Genomic DNA, 15,373 nt, shown 5'->3' with positions numbered 1-15,373 from the left:
ATAAAGCTTATCAAGGCCATTCCAATTGGCCACTTTAATTGAGAGAGAAAAAAACACCAGTTTTTTTTTCGAGATTAAAAGCTCTTACAGCACTGTTTATCCGTTTGCTGTTATTTATCGTAATCGAGCACTTTTCTCTAACGAAAAAGATCCATAATAGAGCATGATTGTTTGTCAACGCATCAGATTAAGCGCTTGCTAGTGCAATCAAGAGTGCATGAAATGCATTCTGTTCTCGATGTTGTCACTCAAGAGACCAGCTGCGACTCTCGTCACTTTATTACAGCTTTGCTGCCGTTACCACCACCGAAAAGCCGGGTCACCATCGAATTAAGTGAGTTTTTTTTTTTTTTTTTAAAGCAAAATCAAACAACCAAAATTGAGATCGCACACTCCCTCACGCTGATCGCATTACATCGCGATGATATAATGTAATTTCTTTCGACGCCCATACATGAATGGGTGAGGGTGGTAGTGATGGTCGATTGGTTTGGATTGCAGTTCGAATGCGCCCCGCAGATTGATTACTTTCAGGTTTTGGCACACATATTGTAGGGAAATGCTATTTTTCTTTGGTTTTTGAAAAACAATCTTCAATTTGTTGTTTGTGTGTGGTAGCCTACTGCCGATAAGTGTGTAACGAGGAGTATGTTTCTGTACACGGGTGCAGGTGAGCGTTGAAATGGACTTTTTTTTTTGCATAAGTCGTCTTAAAAACACGATTATTTCCCTAATTGTAGCAATCATGCTGAACGAAAAGTAGTTCAAGCAAAAGAAGAAGAACGAACGAACGAAAACTTGTTGTACAGATAAGGAAACAGCCAAGCCACCTTGCCGCAGGTGGAGAGTATCGGCCAAACAGGTGGAGAGTATCGGTTTGTGTCCTTACCTCCCTTAGCAGAAGGGTGTAGTTGCATCGTGAAGGGCTTCTTCATGGAACGGGGCGGGGAGAGTGAGGGAAAAAAGAGTGCAACCATGCGTTAGACGTGCGGTCACCAGAAGGATGTGACGCCATCGGGCCATGCAGTCGCATGGCACTCTTCCCAGACCCCCAGGCCCCATGTTGCGGTTACCAGACGGTACTGCGGCGCAGTAGCGCGAACGGGGCCAGGTCAGTGGCTCGTACCACAACGAAACGCGTTTGCTCTATTAATGATGTAAAACCGCTAAGAAAATGGTGGTGCCCGATAACGACAGCGCTACCAACCCTAACACACCAATTAGTTCCAGCTGGAGGACGGTGTCGTTACCGTTTTTCAAAAAGGAAAACATTGCTCTTGGTGGCTGTGGCATGCTGAAGAATAATTTAACTTTCCCCCCTTTTTCAGTTAAACCATCTTCTTATTCGTTGGGTTTTTTTTACATTTGAATGTTACGATCGTTACTAAAAATAGCAAGCGAAAAGCGTGTGCCTTTTTCCTTCGGTGTTAAGCGGTTATAAGCTCAATGCGCCTGCTAGGTATGCAATATCGATACACACTTACTCACTTTCATTCAACATAAGGTTGATCTAGTCAACATAATTGTTATGCAGTCCTCAATGTGATTCTGCATAATATAGTGTTGGCAGATTGCGGATACGGAAGACTCGACGATTCAATCCCTAAGAATAATCGAATCGGATTCGATCCTAATTGAAGGTGATCCGATCCTATTAGGATTCTATGGGAATTTAATGGGGATTCTTTAAGGATTTGATTACGACGACGGGGTTGGAATAGTCATGATTTTTTATTAAATTTTTATCGTCGAACAGAGTATTTTATCGCGGATGCTGAACCTTTGGAAGCATTTTTGTTTTGTTATACACCGGTGACGGGAAAGTGTTGAAACGATTATTGGCCGAACAATGTCTAATTTAATGTAACTGTTGAGTTTGATCATTCCAGGAATCTGAAAGTAAATTAATCCTCCAAATTGATGTGGGGAAGCATGTAATATGACTGAAAATAATTTCTCGTTCCGAACACCCAAAAATTTACATTTAAATATTATTAGATCGACAGCAAACAGTCACCTCTTTCTTGAAAATTTCACGCAAATGCAGATCAAAAGATATTTATAATACGACGACTTTATAAAACGACAAAATACAAAAACCCATACAAAATATACGAACTACAAAGGTAAGTGGTTGTAGAAAATAGGGGAATGAATATAAATTGAAATTCAAGCGTAATTTTAAAAAAATATAAAAATGTGTGTTTTGCTATGTGAATAAAAATGTTTTTCTTGGCACTCGAAAAGTTTCAAGTTGATAGCTCCATTGTATAAAATGATATTGAAAAAAATGCATAACATGACCGGTTAGGTGGGCGTTGAAATAAAGGTTAAGAAATACTTTATTCATTTGATTTGAGTATGACGCCTATTAAACAGCACTTTATTGTTTAGAAATTTTAATTAACTAGGTCAAACATTCGCCACTAATTCTTAATTGATTTTGTGATACCTGACTATACAGTAAAATAAAGATGATGTGCTTTATTTTCGTGATCCCAGATCGTATCCCTGATCCCAGATCTCAGAGCCTGAATGATTTCTGGTACCAGAACGCTATTTTATTTAATTTTATTGGAGCTTGTATTCCAGATTTCACCGGATAGCGAACATCAGATCTTAATCAGGCCCTGAATCTGTCGACTAGGGCGGCCCATTGGTAGGCTGATTACGGCACCAATCTTCCCAAAGCAGGACCCAGGTTCAAATCTCATCCGGACCGTTCCCCATAGTAAGGACTGACTCAGCAAGTCTAGCAACCCATTAGATGGCCAATGTTACCTAGAATCTACCGATTGATTCTTCTCAAATCCGAATCCCAAATCCCGAAAGATCTCCTATCCTGAATCTCAGAACTTGAAGCTTTAATTCTGGATTCAGCGGCTCTGGATCCTCAGATCTACTGGCCAATAGACTGCCGATTGATTCGTCTGAATCACGGATCACGAATCTCAGAACCTTTTTTTCCACTGTTTCAGTTCTGCTGGTTATATTTTTTCGGTTGAACTGTCGATTGACTATCCCGGGAAGGATCCACGAATCTGAGTCTCGGAGATCCTGGGATTCACCGTATCACTAACATCATATTTGCTGGCCATCAATCGTCCGACCTTGGAGCTTGGATCCTAGATTTGAACCGACCTCGAAAATCAGAGCCTTTCTGAAACTCTTGATCCCTGCTCTCAGAACTTGAAGGATCCCCGATCCTGAAGCTCCGGATCTCAAATTTCAGTTCTGCTGACTATATACTTTCGCATCGATGATCGATTTACTTTTCCGGGTTGCATATATCGGATCCTGGATCTTGGATTTTCTGTTCATGTGGTGCGATGTTTTCTTCTATAAGCTATGAATTCACAAAAATAAAACTCCAATGAGGAAAACCTATCGAATGGCTGGGTAGAAGATCGTGCATTAGCTGGCGATGTAAGCTTATAAATAAAGTTAAACAAATTTTTTTTTAAATAATATTTTGCTGCTTGCCCTGGTTGCTTATCCCTGGCGCAATTGCAACCGTTCCGATGCGTGTGAAGAAACGAACACGGTATGCTAAATGCACGACATGACAGTATGCTGCAACATGAAACCGCTTGCTACGAGGGTAAACATCTACCCTTTCGTTTCTATGCGTGTGTGCAGGTAAGAGGCGGCCATACATAAGAAGTTAGAGAGCGAAAGAGACACAACAAGCACAGCATATTACCGCGCCAGTGGTTGACAGTGCGTGACTCTTTCGTCCTCTGTTGTGAAACATGAAATAAAACTGCGTTTAAAACATATTAAAGTGTGTTTAAAGCATATCGTTGAAGTCGTTTTTAAATATATCTGATAAAAAAAATATCGATAGTATAAGCGGGGAAAAAATAAGAATATTTGCGATTTAAAACATCAAATCAAAATAAAATAGCCACATTCCTTCGCATCCGTCCGCATGCTAACCACTGACCATGGCGCGATCTAATCTCGCTAGGAAATAGAAGAAGAGGAAGCCAAAGTAAATGTTGTTTCCTCTGTGGTGTTGTGGTACGGTGAAGTTGTGTTGTGTTTAGTTATGTTCCAGTAATTCAATGTTATAAGTTTACTCCGTCTGTGTACAATCGTGGTAAGTGTTTTGTGCATGTTGTGTGGATGCAAAAATGGCCTTTTATTACCAACAGTGGTGACGATGTGATGTGATGAAAGTGTTGTACGTGTGTGCTCTTGTTGCAGCACCTAGCCGTCAAGATCAATCTGTTCTGATCATCGTGGTACGCAAGCACGCGTGTTCGTCCGTGCATGTGGGTGCGTGTTGCCATGTGAAGCTCTTTTGTGAAGTAATTTAGAAGAAGAAAAAAAACCATCCCCAACCAACTGTCCCTCCAAAAACAAAAAGCAAGAGCGCAACGTTGAACTATCCCTCCGTATTCTCCAACGCGACCTTGAGCGCACTTCTTGACGTCATCGATACACAGCTTCAAACAAAACAAATGCGACAATCAAAATTACCACCACCCAAGTAATGAAACCACCAACTCCCTCACCACACAATTGGTTTCTTTTTTGGGAGGACGTTCATAGAATCTCCAAATTTCCCAAGCATTACGAACTCACCCTCCAACTCATCGTAGGCCCCCACCTACCGTTGGTCTGATCTGCCTTACAATCCGTGAGAATGATCCGGATGACATAACGAAAACTGTACACATCCGCCCTTCATCACCAAGTATTGGTCAAGTTCACGTTGGCAGATGCCTAATCTGAAGCTGTGTGTCCGACGCGATGCTTCTATGATGAACCCTTTTCCACGCCCGGAACGTTTGGATGGCATAGTTTGGTTGTGGCAGATTTTGACAAAAACAAAACCCTTCCAAAACCCGTCTAAAAACAAAAATCCCATCAGCTTGTGTATGTGAGGAAGTATGTGTGAGTGCTTATGTTTTGTTGCGCGTAATTGCGCGCCATTCGGAAACTATTGCCTCCCAGTAGTAGCGAGCTACAATCAACCCCGCAATAGAGGAGGTGCGAGAGGGCCCTTTGCTGAACGAAAATTTCGTAATAATGAGCCGATGAGACATCAGCAGTCTTCGCAATATTTTGAAACAGGTCAGAAGCTGTGTCCTCGCGTGGCCTCAATCAACATCCGGAAGAAGTAGTAGCTCGCTACGAGCTAACAAAGTGTGATAAGGACGGTGTTGTTCATTATCGATCCAAATTCTTGATCTTCTTTGGCACTATAACTTCGAGAAGATTTGATGTTTTCCATTGCCGGCTTCTTCGAATTAAAACTTCTTAAGAGCAACCGGCATCGGTAGGCCACTTCTACGTGAACGTTTGATTAGCTAAAGTGATTGAAGAAGAGTATTTTTGAAGTTTTCCTTATGACCAATGGTAATAAGGGTGGATTGCAATGCTTCTTCTCACTGGCCCCAATCAGAAGGGACATCCAGTCGCCTCTAACATGGAGAATAAGTGGAAGTTATCCTTCTCCGCTCTATCTACCCATGCTCAAATATTTGGAGAGATATCTCCAAATCCCTCTATCTGAGGGTAGTCAAACCTGTAAGGATACGATAGTTCAGAACTCGTGATGCGGATGCCGGACTCACGCCCCCACCTAAAGACGCGTTCGTCACAAGGCGTAGAGAAGCCCTGGAGCCTGGATTGATTCGTGGGTACGAATTGGCGCCCAAGCTATAACCCTGAACAGGCCAAGAAGAAAATATTAAAAGTTGCGTTTTCAGACTGACCAAAAAACATATGCTCTTTGAATTTCGTTGAACAGTCAGAATTTCATCCCCGGTCCAGACGCCACCGCTCCGGCTTTTTCAACTTTCCATGCAAGGATTGTTTATCGACAAACGAAACACTGGAACGGATGGGAAACTCGCTGTTGCTGTTGGGTGTGGGACCCCGATCATGCGTACCCACAACGTGCGAGCAGTATTGGGTTCGTGACCGTAACAAATCGTTTCATATTGCGTCCAGATACTTGGACGCACGAGCGCGACAATGTGACGCCAGTTTCGGACAGTTTGTGCGAGCAGCAGCGCTGCTCTGGCTGTTGGACCGTGTATTGTGCCCTTGTTTGGGGACAGCACACCCACACGCCACAGATGTGGGGGTGTTGCGAAGGCAACGAGCAGCAACAAGTATGTTTTGGACCGATTCGTTACGTGTTTTCGCTCTCGATTAATGTGCTGCTGGGTTAGAATTTGGTTGGCTGTTGCGTTCTAAAGCTAAACAAACCCCCGATACGTGTATACGAAGCGAGGGGAGGAACCAATGCATTCTGACAAACGCCAAAATTTGTAAAATCGCGCCCCGCTTCGTCTGAACCGTGTTTCTCCCATTTCCACGAGTTTGTCACGCGCTTCGGACCCCAGCATCAATTTGGTTTTGCTCTTTCTCTGTCCTGTATGTCCTCACTATTGCTGACTCGCTCTCGTGCTCTGTGTCTACTGTAACTAGTATACACAAGTTGGGTTATTTTGGTTTCCGGCTTAGCTACTCGACCCCCTCCACTTTCCCCTCCTCTCCTCCTCTCACCATCCCTTCCTCCACAAGCAAAAGGAAACCAACCCCACCATCGGCGTTCCTTGCACCACTGGGATTCTGGCAGTGGGTGAAGTGTCCGTACACAAAGTATCCGGACGGATATGGACGTTAGAGCACTCCCACATACACACACACACACACACACACACTCACGCGCGCGTGCTAAACACGCATACATCTAGCAGTGTAATTAATGCGCATGTGCCAACGTGTTCCTACATGCGTACGGCAAAGCAACGTTCGATGATGCTGCGTATGCTGCGCACCGTAATCAGAGCTCCCTCACTATCCCTTGAGGCTAATAAAATGTTTCGATTGCTTTTTTCTCTCTTTTCTCTTCTCCCCCCCCCCCCCCCTCATCCCCTCATTTCTTACTACTTCGTCTCGTTCTTCCACAGGATGGACCACTGGGTACAAAATCAACGAACGCACACCCAGATAGACGTACGCGCGTGCACCCACGATCCGTCGACGGTTCACCGTGCAGTTAATTTCGTGGTCCTCGTACCGGCTGTAGTAGTTGGTGCGCGAGCAACGCGCTAATCTCGCTGCCGTGCGTGTGCCCGGTTCTGAGCGTGAGTTTTTGCTGCTCTTCAACCTCAAAAAAAAAAAAGAAGCTTCAACCACTCAACGAGCCAACGGTGCTCTCGTCTGCTATCAAAACAACTTCTCGGCAGCAGCTTTCGTTTCCCAATCAACTAGACTGATAGTGTGGGACAGTCGCACGCTTCCCCGGGCGTCTGGTGCCTGTCGGTTGCCGAACCGAGCAACCCAACCGTCAGGATGGCATCGGAACGGAAGCGATATTCGCAGCACTGTCTTCGCGGCTGATCGTGATTGTGCCATCTAGTGTACTCGTCCATCGGTTGGGGAGGGGGAGGGGAAGGGCTGTCCAATACTTTCACTATCTCTCTCTCCCTCTCTATCACTTCCCTGCACTGGGGAGGAAAAGAAAAAAAACAAAACAACCAACGCTAGAAACTCCTCCGGTAATCGTACACTACTGGTTCCTGTAGATAAGCTAAGCTCAATCGACCAAGACGACGACGCTCTCAACGACACCCCAGGCAGTATGGAAGAAACAGGTGAGTCTTGATGATAGTTTGATAGCAATCAAAACTCCAAATTTCCGCCTTCTATTCAAAAGGTCTTAAACTAACCTCAGTGGTGCAGTAATACTGGACCAATTCTTTATAGTGTGTGTTTTGTATTGTTCGACTGCACCACCTTCACCGAATCAAGGCCTCAATTGTTGGATAATTCTGTTCAGCATTATGGATTCCCATAAAGTCTCTTGGGACTTCTCAGGACTTCTCTGAGAGGACCTAAGATGGGAGCATGTATAGTGGATATTTTATTTACTTATTTTAAGTATGACGTCTTGCGCCATATTGTAAGAATAAAGCTTGATAAAAATTAGCGATTCAGAACATTAAGCAACCCTATTGGCAAAAATGCCTTAATTATCACTACTAAGGGATTTCTCAATACAAATTTGCCTTGCTAGTGCCTCAGTTGGCAGATTTGGTCAACAAGGAAGGCTGCTATGTAGCTACTGTGGCCTTTTATTTTACTGCAGCCTACAACAGTTCAAATCAGGTCCTTATAATCCTATTGCCTTGGTGTCCTAGAGATCGGGGTTAGGGTGTGACAATTTTGTCACAAGAGTACTTAAAATTCGCTTAGCAAGATGTTGCTGTCCAGGAAACTTCACCTAGATTGTCGGAACCTATCGAAGGACAGCTTTAATCGCATCGCTACCATCCATTAGAAGCCATTATATACCGGTAGCAGCCTTCACCTGTAAGGTGCTGTCTACAATTAGATGAAATTAAGCTCAGCCGTTTGGTGTACTGCCCAACTGCGCAGATACGCGGAGTGACAAATGAAAAAAAAGAAAAAGAACTGACAAGGTGTCGCAATTATTACCCTTCTATTACAAAACTTGCCGGTTCCAGTTATCAAATGCTAATTACTTTCATTGTGTGTTTTTCGGTTCGCTTGCAGAACTGCAGAGAGAAGAACAAAAAAAAAAGAAGATGTTTTCCTCTCTTTGATAAGACGCCCGTTTTGCTTTGATTATCTGACTCTGTGCAAAATTTGATGATAACGAGCGGTAGCACACCCAACCGCGCGTTTGCCAGAAGTGCCTTGCGTCCACAGTCTGCTCGTGGACGGTTCTACTTCTCGATCAAGAAATGTTTTCCCTGGTGGAAACTTCACAGCGGTCATCAAAGCGGCCCTTAAAAACCTTGCGCCTGAAACGATATTGGAAGCAATAAGCTACAATTAGCGTGACCTATCCTCGAGCCTTAACCTCGGACAAGGTTGCTGGCGTCTAGCGTGCGTATGCTAAAACACAATCCGCACACGCGCGTCGCACCCTATCGTCCGTGTCCCTATGCGCTGAAGCACCTTGCTTATCGGTATGTAGCGAAACAAGTGATCTGACGCTTGAAGGGACGCACAGGAAGAGGAAAGACGGCAATGTTAGTGGTGTGTTGGTCAGTGGGTCGATTGCACTGATGGGCTGTTAGGTTGGCCGCAGCACAGGCTGCACAAACAGCAGGCGCATACTAGTAAGCGTGGTGCGTGTCTTGCGCAAGCGCTCATTTTTTGGCAGGGTTTTTAGATTTAATCACAATGTGTCGTGTGCCCCAAATAATTGGAAAGATTTTTAACATTATTTTTTTTATAGAGACTTTGCGTCTTTGAGAACTCATTCCCCCTGTTTTGGAACGAAATGTGACATGCAAAACAACCACAAACCAAGCGTGAATAAACCTCACACTCATTAACATAGCTCAAAGTGTATGTAAAGATCCACGGGCAATTTCAAACTGTTGAAATCGATGTAGAAATTAAAAAAAATCTCGACTTTGTAATTTCAGATTTCTCTCAGATTTTTCAGAGCTTGCGTATGCGCCAGGTTCTCAAAAGGTGATTTCTAAGCGAGAAAACTTCACAACACTCATTAGAACCTGAAAGTTTGATATTGAAATCACTCGTGGCCAGATGATTGTAACAGTCAGAGTGAAAAAAAGCTTACATCTTCATAGGTCTTAGTATAGTTCTATATTGTTAGATTCGCTAACGATGGAGATGTGCCTGAAAAAATCCCTACGTGTCACAATTTTCAAGTGATAAATATGTTTGCTAGGATAATCCTTTGTTGCAAGTTTAGCTCTCTCATCTTATGGTGTATAATAATTTCAGTAAATTTGTTTATGGTCACATCTCAGTTCAATTTTATTGATCGATTTAATGCTAAAAATGTGTATGCCTCGGTTCGAAGATCTGCAGCCTCTCTTCACACATAGACGATTTGGGAAAACCCTGCAATGTCTTTACCGCACACTGTTTGCAGGTTTCCTGCGGAATGGTCGCAGCCACTTTGGTACATAGTGGTGCAGTTGTGTGTATTTGTGTAGAACTGGTGAGGGCGAAGATAAAGGGAAGACCACCTTTACGCCTAGTGGTCAGTCGTCTACTCTGTGCCTTATCTACTTCCTTGCTCCCACGCATCACCTTGAGACAGTCTCATCCTGCAGGTCGAACTACACTTGTGTGTGTGTGTATCCGGGGTTATGATGTGTGTGTGTGTGTCGAACCAGTGCGCTTATTAGATGGTCATAATTGTAAATTACACTTAGTATCGTGTCATACAACCCTTCCGCTTGGGCAATGCTGTATTTCGCAGAATTGTGTTTGAGTGTCACCAGAACATGCTCTAACAGAGTCCTCACCTAACAGATATGAGAGTGTGATACAAAAAAAAAAACCCTCGCAGATTCACATCTCCTCATTGCTTACTGTCGGTAGCAGTAGTTCCCGAGCGTATCAAGCAGTTTGTCAAGCACAGTTCATTTTTTTTTCAGTGAAATATTCCACCCAAGTCTACGCGGGTTGGTAAGAGCTTTAATTATCAAGATGTAGTTAGAAAATTAGCTACGCTATGTGCAAAATAAATATTTTTATTTACCTTTCTACACACACATACAGTGTTTGTTTCCAAAGCGCGATTGGGAACGTTCCAAAGAGGTGCGTTGCTGGCTAGCTGCCGACCACTTATTAATACGAACACTGTACACCGTTTTTCGTTTCAGAAATTCATGCAGCAGTATCGAGCGTTAGGCGCAGCGGTAGCATGTCCAACCTTAGCGACATATCCGGCAACACCGCAATCCTGAACTCCGGTGCGAGTTCCCATGCCGGTGGTCATGGCCGGCCCCGCATGGACATTGCGGTGGTGATCGACTGCGAGAAGAGCGCGAACCTAAACCACCGGAAGGCTGCCCTGGAGGAGGTACGGCAGGCCTGCGCCCAAGTCGGTGCAAATCTGCAGCTGCTGCAGTTCGAAGTCCTCGACTACGGTGACCGGAACACGCTCGAAAACTTCTACAATGCGGACGTGGTCGTGGTGGATCTCAGCGTCCAAACGCAACGGAGCACGCTCTGCTACCATCTCGGTGTGCGCGAACACTTCGAGATGAACGAAAACATCGTCATCTACAACGACACGCAGCACGAGGCAACGCTGCGCATGAAGATCTCCTGCGGCAACTATCAGTTTATCTCGTACCGATTGCAAGACAACGGTAACGTCATCATCACCAGCCCACTGAAGGCGACTGCGGATGATCAGGTGGCACAATCTCAATTACAGCAAGCGTTGGTTCAGCAACAGCAGCCGCAGCAGCAGTTAATACAGCAACCGCACCTGACAACGCTGGTTGCGGCCCTGCGCCGCCTGTTTCAGGATGTGGAGATCCAGTCGAAGGCACATCTGCGTGAAAAGTTTCTGGCCGATTTGCGCAGCCTGCGCGATCAGCATGCGGGCAACGTGGAGGAGTTGCAGCGCATGTTGCGCAACATGCGCAAACGGCTGGACGATCCGAACGTGCTGTCGAAGGAGATCGTCCAGACGTACATGCTGTCGTTGCGCGACGTGCAGGACTACGACGCGATGGTACAGCTGGTGGACGATCTGCAAACGATACCGAACAAGCAGAACTACATCAACACCGGCCATATGCACTATCTGTACGCGTTTGCGCTGAACCGGCGCAACCACGAAGGTGACCGGGAGCGGGCATTGCGCACCTGCACGAAAGCGCTCGAAAAGAAGGAAAACCACTTCCCGGACATGCTGTGCCTGTACGGGCGCATCTACAAGGACATCTTTGTCGAGTCGAACCACACGGACAAGGAAAGCCTGAAGAACGCCATCATCTGGTACCGGAAGTCGTTCGAGGTGCAGCCGAACGAGTTCGCGGGCATCAATCTCGCGACGCTGCTCGTCATCGACGGGAAGGATTTCAGCGACAACGAGCTGCAGCACATCTGCATGAAGCTAAACAATCTGATCGGCAAGAAGGGTTCGCTGTCGCAGATTAAGGATTACTGGAACGTGGCGACGTTTTTCGAAATTTCCGTACTGGCGGAAAACTACGCGAAAGCGATCCAGGCGGCTGAGTGTATGTTTAAGCTGCGGCCACCGAAATGGTACCTAAAGTCCACGATCGGCAACATTAAGCTGATCGATCAGGCCCGCAAACGCACCGAGGATGCAACGGCGTTGAGCATCGAACAGCAGATCTTTCAGTTTTGGATGGAATTTTTCCTCGAAGCGACACGCAAAGAACCGTCCGGCAATGTGCGCTTCCCGATACTGATACTCGAGCCGCAAAAGATCTACATGCCGAGCTACGTTGCGATACACATGGATGCGGAGCAGAAATCGATCGACATTACCAACATATGTCAGCAGCACGCGAAGGGTAGCTGCCTCAAGCTGCACGACTTTAACTTTCTCGCGAGCCAAATCAAATCGGTCAGCCTGTACAAGCGGGACGAACGGTGCGCGTACCTGTACGTACATCACAATTCCGACGACTTTCAGATATTTTTCCCTTCAGTGCAGTGCCGGCAGACGTTCTACGATTTGATCCTGCAGATGACGGCAGACCAGGGTTCGGGCTTTATCGATCTGTCGTCGGCGGAAACGTCGGCGGACGAACTGAAGTATGAGTACGAGCTGGACGATGAAGGGCAGCGCATACTGCTCGGCAAGGGTACGTATGGGGCGGTGTATGCGGCCCGCGATCTTACCACACAGGTGAAGATCGCGGTAAAGGAGGTGTACGAGCGGAACACGCACGACGTACAGCCACTGCACGAGGAGATCAAGCTGCATTCGCAGCTGCGCCACCGGAACATCGTTCAGTACTGGGGTTCGAAGTCGGAGAACCAGTACTTCAAGATCTTCATGGAGCAGGTACCGGGTGGTTCGTTGTCGGCGCTGCTCAGCTCCAAATGGGGTCCGCTCAAGGACAACGAGGCAACGATCGCATTTTACTCGCGCCAGATCCTCGAGGGTCTCAAGTACCTGCACGACCAGAAGATTGTGCACCGCGACATTAAGGGTGGCAATGTGCTGGTCAACACGTACAGCGGGGTGGTGAAGATATCTGATTTCGGCACCTCGAAACGGTTGGCGGGTATCAACCCGGCGACGGAAACCTTCACCGGCACGCTACAGTACATGGCACCGGAGGTGATCGATCAGGGTGTGCGTGGGTACGGTCCGGCCGCCGACATTTGGTCGTTCGGATGTACCGTGGTCGAGATGGCGACCGGGAAACCACCGTTCGTCGAGCTCGGCAGCCCACAGGCGGCCATGTTTAAGGTGGGCTTCTACAAGACACATCCCCAGATACCGGAGGAACTCTCAACGGTGGCGAAAAATTTCATTCTCCGATGCTTCGAGGTGAACGTCGATACGCGTGCAACGGCAGCAGAGCTGCTGGAGGATCCTTTCATATGCGAGTATGTACTCTCTTTTTCCCGTGTTTTTTTTTTTCTGTTACCAATGATTACATTTTGCTCGCTTTCTTTCGCACAGAAAACACAAAAAGATGCGCCCATCGTTTAGCAGCAGCAGCACGATCAGTGGTTTGCCGCATCCTGCCGCCGGTTGTGAATATTCCCGCAGCGTCAGCATGCCTGTCGATAGGCACAACGGCAAAACGCTCACGTCCCAGCAAAGTTCGGCCAGCTGCAACACACCCACCTTCAGCTCGGAAACAGAGTAAGTGCACGCGCGCGGGCCTGCCCCGATCAGGCAAATATGGTGGTGCATGCCTTAAAGCAGGGGTTTCGTTCGACCTAAACGTTGGCTCCCTTCGTTTCCTCACCTTTCGTACCTGCCGTTTTTATTGTTGTGTTTTTTTGTTTTAGTTTATCATATGGTAAAGCTCGATTTTGTTTTTAAAAAAATTTCTTTTATATTTCAAGCTATGGTTGGATTTCATTGTTCCAGGATTCGAAAACGACCGTTGCCGTTTAGTTGCAAACATTCAAAATTAGTTATTTCCGCAAATGCAGTAGTCTATAAATGCACTGATTAAGCATTTTAAAATAAAATTCGGCACTTGTTTTAGTGTTTTTGCTATATTACATTAATTTTATATCTGTATACAGTCACTTCCCGACACACGCGGATAATAAGGGCCGGAGAAATGCGCATATATCAAATAATTGTTTCTCGAAAGTATTTTTTTTTATTTTAATGTGGCAATATTTATAATTTCTTAACCGCCATTTAGTAGAATTAAAATATTTTTCTAATAATTCTTACCAATCAATTTAAGAACATAATATATAGTATATTTGGTTAGATTTATCTCAAAATGCAGGGTTTTCTATATTTATAAGACATTAAGTTAATCAAGTGTTACATCTTTTGATGTGTGATACAATGATGTGTTAAAAGCGGCACTGCGCACATCGAGTCTAGTCAGATGGCATACAAAAAAAAACGCCAGAACACCAAAACCATTCAATAAGCAACACTGTTGATGGTTTTCATTGTACATTTTGAGCGCAAATAATTACAAAAAGGCACAACTTAATCGAATCAACCTACGACTTAAATTTCTTATCTCGACCCGTGGGTTGTTTGAACAAGCTTATATTAGTGATGTTTTGGAAAACACGGTATAAGCAGTGACCTACCTGGATAAACAAAAACCGGTAACGAAAGATTCCAGGAACGATCGAATCCAACGTCATTTCTACATGTCTCTCTGCTTTCTTACCTAATCTCATGAACACCATTGCACTTTAACACTTATTCCAGCTTGACTGTGCATTCATTTGATAATAATCGTTGCTTTCTTGTTTTTTTTTCTTTCTCTCTTTTTTTTCTTTCTTTCATTTTATGCGGTTACTCAAACACACACTCCGTTTTCCGTCGTTTTTTTACTCTACTATCAAATGTGTTCCCTGCGTTACTTACGTACGTGATTATGTTTGGTTTTGTGTTTCCGTGTTCTTTATGTTTTATTGTACAAACAAAAAAAAACAACCATAATCGGTCATTTTTACATTGTTATCATGATTTTTGTTTTCTTTGTGTGAAACACATAATATTCTTATTCGTTAAATATGTTTGTGTGCGTTTGTGCGTGTGTGTGTGTTGTGGGTTTACAATATTATTTGCCTTTCTGTCGCTTGCACCCAAATCTCCCAATGGGGGTACGGGTATAACCATTCACTTTTACCACAAACGTACGAAATGGCCGACTCGCCAAACTTGGCAGACCCTCATCGATTTCGCCAATGAGCACTACGCTCGGCAGTCATGCGGCCGCTAGTCGGTCAGTGACGGAGCGGAAAGGCAAAAATTCGTTCCAGCTAACACCGATAAAGATGCCCAAGGCTCCCAACACTGTAAACAGCATCGGGTAAGTAGGCGATAGAACCAAACACTGGTGAAAACCCTCGCAAAACGAAACGAACGACGCCCCCCTAGGCGTGAGTTTGCTATCGGTCCTCT

At 45.2% G+C, this 15,373-nt stretch overlaps 2 protein-coding genes across 2 annotated transcripts in view; one reads left to right on the top strand and one right to left on the bottom strand.

Moving 5' to 3' along the window:
• Window positions 1–15,373, bottom strand: part of LOC126559830 (DNA damage-regulated autophagy modulator protein 1) — a 399,963-nt gene that overhangs the window by 358,403 nt on the left and 26,187 nt on the right. The window lies entirely within an intron of this gene.
• LOC126564858 (mitogen-activated protein kinase kinase kinase 15) overlaps window positions 1–15,373 on the top strand; it is a 153,791-nt gene that overhangs the window by 136,446 nt on the left and 1,972 nt on the right. Inside the window, exons 2-5 of the mRNA XM_050222017.1 lie at window positions 7,602–7,619; window positions 10,641–13,362; window positions 13,439–13,624; window positions 15,138–15,281. Of these exons, the coding sequence (XP_050077974.1) occupies window positions 7,607–7,619; window positions 10,641–13,362; window positions 13,439–13,624; window positions 15,138–15,281 (3,065 nt within the window). The 5' untranslated portion in view covers window positions 7,602–7,606. The remainder of the gene's footprint in view (window positions 1–7,601; window positions 7,620–10,640; window positions 13,363–13,438; window positions 13,625–15,137; window positions 15,282–15,373) is intronic.

Source organism: Anopheles maculipalpis, chromosome X, assembly GCF_943734695.1.
Source record: "Anopheles maculipalpis chromosome X, idAnoMacuDA_375_x, whole genome shotgun sequence".
Taxonomy (NCBI): domain Eukaryota; kingdom Metazoa; phylum Arthropoda; class Insecta; order Diptera; family Culicidae; genus Anopheles; species Anopheles maculipalpis.
Note: the sequence above shows the minus strand (reverse complement) of the source record. Positions and strands in the feature narration are given on the sequence as shown.